Source organism: Nuphar pumila, chromosome 5 (assembly GCF_984573655.1).
Source record: "Nuphar pumila chromosome 5, dmNupPumi1.hap1.1, whole genome shotgun sequence".
Lineage (NCBI taxonomy): Eukaryota > Viridiplantae > Streptophyta > Magnoliopsida > Nymphaeales > Nymphaeaceae > Nuphar > Nuphar pumila.
In genome coordinates, this window is record NC_143253.1 from 2,417,565 (window position 1) to 2,425,770 (window position 8,206).

The 8,206-nt window shown below is 38.1% G+C and overlaps 1 protein-coding gene across 1 annotated transcript; it reads right to left on the reverse strand.

Annotated features, from left to right (window-relative positions):
- Window positions 1-453: 453 nt before the first annotated feature.
- On the reverse strand, window positions 454-6,555 carry LOC149836459 (calmodulin-7). Its single transcript, XM_090005359.1, has 2 exons — window positions 6,379-6,555; window positions 454-1,077 (listed from the first exon to the last, which is right to left on the reverse strand). Exons 1-2 carry the CDS (start codon window positions 6,452-6,454, stop codon window positions 704-706), a joined length of 450 nt encoding a protein of 149 aa, XP_089861485.1. The 5' UTR covers window positions 6,455-6,555; the 3' UTR covers window positions 454-703.
- Between the last annotated feature and the right edge of the window lie 1,651 nt (window positions 6,556-8,206).

Sequence of the window (8,206 nt, forward strand, 5' to 3'; positions counted from 1 at the left end):
AAAGGTCGGAATGGGCTACCCATCCAGAGTCTCTAGTTCTTGTAGGCGATTTCCAAAAGAAATAGATAAGGAGAGCGCACATTTGTGAAAGATTGATAGAGTCAACCAACATATGATCATGTATATCTGGTTTCACATGGCCTTCTTTTATTGCAAAGTGAAATGAAAATCATGCAGCAATTCCTCTTAACGTTTACCACCGAGGTGGTATCCCATGTGGTAAGCGGGGTCCTGTGCCAAGCTGAAGGCCCAGGTTCGAATCCCTCTGCCACATGAGGCTTAAAAGATATCTGGTAGGGGTCTGCCTAACCCCAGCTAGACTATAAAAAAAAATCCTCTTAACGTTTATTCTTGTTTAGATGAGAGCTTGTGTGCCCAAAAAAAATAAGAGATTAGGGTTTGAATAAAATTTCAGCAGTCATCAAAACAACAAAGCAAGGGAAAAAACCAAAAGAAACAAAAATAAGCATCAATGTCCACCTTTTGGACAGACTAATCGTTCATTCGTCCGACCTACAAACACAAACTTCCCACCACACCACCCCCGCACCCAAATTTATAGAAACCAAAGATTACCACAAACACGCATACACAAACAGACACCACCAAGGACCAAAGGAAAGGAGAGGCTATGTAATAAAAGCTACTATGGCGATAATCATCCTATGCATATGAAAATGTTTATACTTATCAGAATGCTTCCTCACTTTGCCATCATAACTTTAACAAACTCCTCATAGTTGATCTGGCCATCGCCATCCACATCAGCCTCGCGGATCATCTCATCCACCTCCTCATCAGTGAGCTTCTCCCCAAGATTGGTCATCACGTGACGGAGCTCAGCAGCAGAGATGAAGCCATTCTGGTCCTTGTCAAAGACACGGAAGGCCTCCTTGAGCTCCTCTTCTGAGTCAGTGTCTTTCATCTTCCTTGCCATCAGGTTGAGGAACTCAGGGAAGTCAATGGTCCCATTGCCGTCGGCATCAACTTCATTGATCATGTCTTGCAGTTCTGCCTCTGTTGGGTTCTGACCCAGTGACCTCATAACAGTGCCCAGCTCCTTGGTTGTGATGCAACCTGTGCTCATGTGGATAGATAAAAATCAGTTCAACCAATTACAGAAATATCACGCTCTATGATATCATGTACACCTTGAGATTCAGAACATTTTTACAGCAGCACACAAAACTAACTCTACCAACCAAATTGTTCTTCAAAGACAGATGCACCTATCCCTCGTTTCACCAGCAAGCATCACAGTAAGTCTGCTTTTTTCAAGCATAAAGCAAGATCAAAGCTTGAACTGGCAGAACTGTAAGGCACAACACCTATATGACATGAAGGCTTTTAATCTTTGACCAAAAGCCTAGATTCAGTTTTCCCATGTCCAAGAGAAGGATCTAAAGCAAACACGTAAATTGTTCTTACTGTCTAAATCTCAAAAATATAAGTTCTCTGCTTATTGCAGAGGACTGGACCTACTCCTTTCGATCAGCCATTGATATTATCAGGCAAATAATGCAAGTAGCAGTTGTGACCAACTAGTGTCCAAAACAATACTGCAGGCACTAAAAAAAGGCCTGATTTTCTGAGAAAATAGAAAGACAGAGATGGTCTAGAACGCATGCAAGGGTATGTCAAGGTAAGGAGCTGAAAACAAAACACTTCTATATTTGTTGCTAAGAATCCTGGAGGGAAAATTCTCGGAGATAAAAGTAGTTTTCATTGTAATTGGCAATAAAGAACAAACTAATTGGTTAAACACAGGGATGAATGGGGTCTCTAATGCATGGCTCTGGACATTGACGTCAATCCAAAACAAAGCAAGAGAATACCAATACAAATGTAGTAATGACATGAACATAGACTGAATCCACATGAAAGCAGCTGCAACACATGCTATAGAGGTACATAACCAAAAAAGTACATGCTATTTCTAAATTTGATGAAAACAAGATAATATTTTTCCCAAAAAATATCAAAGCAGTACATATTACGGTCACCAAATCCAAATTCAGCATCTTTTCAATTTCTTGTGCTTTTAAAAGATTTTTTAAAAACAAAAAAGAGAATATATATATATATATATATATATTACGATCACCAAATCCAAATCCAGCATCTTTTCAATTCCTTGTGCCTTTAAAGGACTTTTTAAAAAATAAAAAAGAGAATATATATGTGTGTGTGTGTCACCAAATCCAAATCCAAATCCAAATCCAGCATCTTTTCAATTCCTTATGTTTTTAAAGGGTTTTTTAAAAAACAAAAAAGAGAATATATGTACATGTGTGTGTGAAAATGGATTCATCGCAATAACATTGGGATATCATCACCAAGGTTCAAAACCCAAGCTCACGATTCAACTTGGCCATGTGTGTGTGTGTGTGTGCAAGAAAACGGATTCATCGCAATAACATTGGGATATCATCACCAAGGTTCAAAAACCCAAATTCACGATTCGACTTGGCCATGCTAGACTTCGATCTCGCCCAAGTCAATCTGGTGACTGGTCATGATAACCACATATGCACATGCACACACACATATAGGTCAACCCAGTAACTTAGCTGAGTAACCTGGTGAACCTACCGCATTCACCAGGTTAGGTGCCAATCCAGGTCAGCTCATGCGATTCATTGGATTGACTCACCTGCTTTTAAAGCATAATAATCATGCTATTATCTTAAAAGATCATTGTTTCAGTTCTTTTTGTTATTGATTTCAACTAAAAAAATCCCCAAGATTTTCTCCAGAAAAGCCCTAGCAAACATTACAGAAGACCAATATTGGTGATATATGTAAGGACTATGGATCAGAAAATGAAAACAAGTAAACTCCTGAAAAGAAAAACATGAAGATTATCATACCATGAATAACACATGCAATCTCATCTTGCCTGTGAAAAGGGAAGGCAATAAACACCATTTTTTTTTACCAAAAATATAAGACACAGTTTATCCTTTTGAAAACTTCCAAACTATGTCACATGGGTATGGGGAAGGGGAAGGGGAAGGGTATGGAGGGTACAACACAGCAAGTTAAAAAAATGTGGGTATGGGGACACGGATATATATAATAGAGAGAGAGTAATGGGTAGGTGCCTGATGCTTTTTGTGCCTACTGCATGCCTAACAAGCTTCGGATAGGGGTTTTCAGGTTGTTTTTAAAAAATCTGACCCTACAGATGTGTTCTGCATTATCGATTTGCTAGGAAATCACACTTGGATCATGTTTTTTTGAGAAAAAAGATGATTTTTTTAACATTGAATATTTTTTTTAAAATTGTAGACCGTTGAATTTTGAATCTTATAAAAACCTAACTTGGTGTTGGAATCGGACGTTCCAAAAGTCGATTCTCATAAAATCAAGCATGTAGATCACATCTGTATGGACAGATTTTGAAAAAATAGAGACAATCTTTCCAAAGCTCGGTAGGCACGCAGTAGGTACAAAAAGCGTTAGGCACATACCCATTACTCTCTCTCTCTATATATATATATATGTGTGTGTGTGTGTGTGTGTGGTGGGGGATGTTTATTTTATTAAAAATATTTAAAAATGTTTCAAAGGGGATGTTTGTGTCTTGTTTATAAGGGGGTAAAATAATTTTTTTTTAAAACAGGGGGAGTGATTGAAATTTGTTTTTTATTTTTAAGGGAAGGGTCTCTCTCTCTTGATCTCGATGTGAAAAAGAAGAACGAGAAGCCACTGTTGCTAATCTCCCTCTCTTGATGCGATGAAAAAGAACGAGGAGGAGGAGGACCCCGTACCCACTGCCTCTCTCTCTGTTGATTGGATAAAGAAGACATAATAGAAGAGGAATCAGGGTAGAAGGTATGGTGCCTCTCTCTCTCTCTCTCTCTCTCACTCTCTCCTCTTCTTCTTCCTCTTTCTCCTCCATTCTTTCTCCTTTTGAGGGTTTTGCAAAACAACAAAAAAGAAAGAGAATTTTGAGTTTCGGTTTGGGTTCAGGTTGGACCCAACCCACTCCGGACCCAGAACATACCCGTGCCGCACCTAGTACCCATCCCCGTGTCGACATGAGTCTGAGGGCCATTTAGCCGTGTTGATGTGACATAGCTTCCAAACAATATAAAACCCAAAAAAAAATTCTGGTGTCTTAATAAATGATATACATAACCAGTTTTATGACATAGTTTGGAAGTTTTATCTACTAAGTACTAAAACTGTCAGAGATCCTGGGTCCCACTAATCATCTGGGTTCCACATTTTCTATTTTCCAATAGTTTGGATTAAATATGACTCCAATTTAAGACGTAAATTCTCTAGTCAAATACTTACCAAATGCACCATTACCAGGGTGCACAAAGAGCCGGGTAGCTTGATCTTAGTTCGGTTAAACTCGGGGTTGTTCTCTTAATAAACAAGCCAAGCTTGAGTCCTTGTTTGAGGCTCGCTTCATTAATGAGCTAAGCTTGAGCATGAATTTAAGCTGATCAAAGCTACTTTAGGCTTGCATAGTTTTGTTTTAAATGTGTACATTAATATATTTAAGTCGTATAGATTTTTTGTTAAACAAAATATGAAAAACCAAATCCTACGCTAATGGGTAGGATGTTGGGCACCATTGAAAGAGGCAGAGGTTTGAATCCCATCCCCTCAAAAGAATTTCAAATGCTCTTTTTTTTAATAATGTTAATCCGCTCGAGCTGAACCAAGCCCAACTCTTGAGCTTGAATAAGACTGTTCAAGCTTGGTTCAGGCTGAGGTTGAAGATGCATTTTCTAAAATGAGACAAGCTCAGCTCATCCCTAACTGTTGTTACAAATAAAGAAAGGGAAGATAGGTAACCAAATATCTACACAACAATAAAATCATTTTTTCTGATCAAAGCAAACATATGCTATAACTCCCAATATTTGCATTAATTAATAGCGACCAAACAAATGTCAATCATATCGAGATCACAATTAAAACTATTGCCTATTTAGAACATTGGAACCTCGATGGCTCACATGAACCTCTATAGGTTAATCATTTGAATACTTCCTGGTAATTAAGTCCTTTATTCCTTTGTACACTTCTAAGACATGGACTTGCCTCAACTTCATTATTATTGTACAACCATCACCAAAACATTAACCCAAAACCTAACCATTTTAAGTCATTTCTTAGTTAACATGGTCATCTTTCAAAGAAGAGAATAAAAAACTGCTATTACATGTATGCATGCAATCAAACAAATAAATAAATCACATAACTGATGGAAAAAAAATCAGAACAGATATCCACAAAAGTACATGTACAGACATTTCTTCCAAGAAGATTCATCACCACCTTGACTCCAAAAGACAAGATCTAAAAATAGCTACGCTTATAGAAATTTTTAGATTCACTTAACCAATTTTCCAAAAACTGTGAAATATACAAATATATGATAAATGTTTTTCAAAAAATTCCCATGCAGAGGGCAAGCGCAATTTGATTAATGGTACCATACAACCGGACTATAGAAAGGGCCGCATGATTGCATTGAATCTAATACCAGCCTTCAGCATGAGCTTTTTATTGTGATCCACGTAAAAGATGAAACATTTTAATCGATTGAGATTACACAATTACGCAAACTCTTGATGAAGCCTTTGCAACAACAGAAAAAAAAAACACTAATATCAACGTCCCCTTGATCACTGGAAGTTTGCAATAAAAAAAATTAATACATAAATTAACTAAACAAGCAAATTGAACTATTATAATATCGTAATTACAAACTGGCTCCTTTTTAACAGACATATATTCAGAAAAGGAAACCTTATATCCATCTCAGACATTACTCTTGGTGTATCGGATAACTGCTAAACAATACGTGAAGAAAGCAAATATGAGACATCCAGATATTGATCATTGTCATCTTCTATCAATACCTCTTAACGATCTACGAAATTTATCCCGGCATACTCATACAGAAACGATAAAACACAATTCAAACAGCGATCTCGACAAAACACACCAAAGAAAGAAAAATCAAATCTTAACATCAGAAAACAATCATCTCCTGATTATCCGCACTAATGTCCATAATTACTAACTCAAACACTATAAAAAAAATCGATCCTTTCACATCACAAACACCTCTACAGAGAACACACACACACGCCGATCTTCGCAATCATCCATCCATCAATCCGAAAGTTTTCTCATGAACTAGAAAAGAAAACCAATACGATTCGAAATTCCGCAGAAAAACGATTAAGAAAACATAAAGAAAAGCTCTTTCACATCCAGATCGCATACGAAACCGTAGATAATCATGGCAAGGAAAGGATCCACAAACTCCGAGCCAAAAATAAAGCACGAGATCAGACAAGACAAGGAATAGGAGGAGAAGGCAAGAGAGAGAGAGAGAGATCTCACCGTCTCCGTCCTTATCGAAGAGGCTGAAGGCCTCCTTGAATTCAGAGATCTGGTCGTCCGTTAGCTGATCCGCCATTTCTCCTCTGCGAAAGAGATCGGAAATCTGAGGGATTGACACAACGGAGAAGGAGAGGGCGATCGAGGAAGACGCTAGGGTTTTCCTTCTGAGCGAAACGCCCGAGCACTCGGCTTTTATATGGGAGCAGCTCTGTGGCATGAGATGGCCCTCCTTGGCCCATTCTTAACCGCGGTTAATTTGGGGAAGGGAAGGACGTTGTGGAAATGTCCTCCAGTTCTCCCTTAATTACAAATTGCCATAGTATTTCCGAGTTTCTTTGGTTGACCCCGATCTGCGGCCTGTTTGTTTTAAGCTGAAGAAAGCTAAATCAGCGGAAACTGAAATCCCCCAAAGCTCCTCCTTGAGAGGAAAATGCTTTCCCAGGTAGGGGAGGTGTGACACGGGTTTCCATTCAAACCTTTTATTTGGGTGAAAAATGTATGATCCCACTCGCTCTTTCCCGCCTTTCACATGAAAGCGGGGCGTGAAACAACGACCCTCATCTCATTTGGAAGTATGAAATGAATGAAAAAATTCTTGCAAGATGTGAGAAAACAGAAGCTTTTCGTGCACTTCCAAACTAGAGAATTTTTTTCACATGAAAAGTCTTCATATTTTTGTGAGATTTCACATGCTGTATTTATGTAGGACTACTTCACCTAAAGATGTGGAGAAATGTTGGTAAAATATTTCATATCCGTGCATCCCATGCTTTTCGTTTTATATGAATATTCAATTTTTTAGGAGAAAGTACTTGTTTAGAAGTGGTACAAATTTTCTGAGAAATTTGGAAAGTTTACATCATTTACATTTTCAATTTTTACTCACTTGAAGAACAAGTTGCCGAGGCTTCTGCTTGTGGGTGTTAGGAACTTGGATGGACGTTCTTGGGCATCATGTGTAGCAAGTTCATGAACTGTCATGTTCATACGAGAAAGACCAAGTTCAAGATCTCTACCTAAATGCTCACATGGCGTTCGTGAACTTGGTTGAATTTAGTGGGATTGAGCCTCTTTAATTTCACCTAGTATTGTGAGAAAATGAACAATTTTCATATGAAAATGGGCCTATTTTTCTAAAGTGGGTGAAATAAACACCTTTCCCATTGTTGGAGCGTGGAGTTTGTTTCCTACCCGGATATAAATTTTTTATTTTTTGCATTAGGCACCTTGTTATATTTAACAACATTAGTAGACTCCTTGTAAAACTCATTGACTCTTTCTATTTAAAGAAAGGCAATCCGGCTCTTTTATCAGTATCTCAATTAATAAAGAAAGAAAACTTAGTGTGGGCAGTTCCCACCAAACCATGTAAAATCCTTGTTTTGGTTTATGGTTGTTGTTACTTCTTTTGCTTTTTTGTGCTTGTTTTTTTCTATCCATCTGTGAAGCATAGTTTGCCTATATTTCTATAGCAAAAACACATTTTGTATGATTATTTTTTTTTTTGTTGAGTCACTTAGGGAAGCGATTTCTCACGAGGCTTACGTGGGCTGCATGCTTTTTGAAGGGTTTGATTTTCAAATGAAAGGCATTTCCTGTCCTACCCATTGAAGCAAAAGTGGCGCTAATTAATGGCAATGACATGTTGTGAAGGTTTTGTATGGATATAGAAAAGGCAAAATTAACTATACTAAGGTTCATTCATGAGGGGCTCCACTCATCTAGCTAGTAGGGGGCGACTTGTGAACATCACTAGTTTGAAACCCACGTAAGGCTGATGATGAATGCACTTCCGCACAAACAAGGGCGTAGCTAGCCCAGTCCTGCC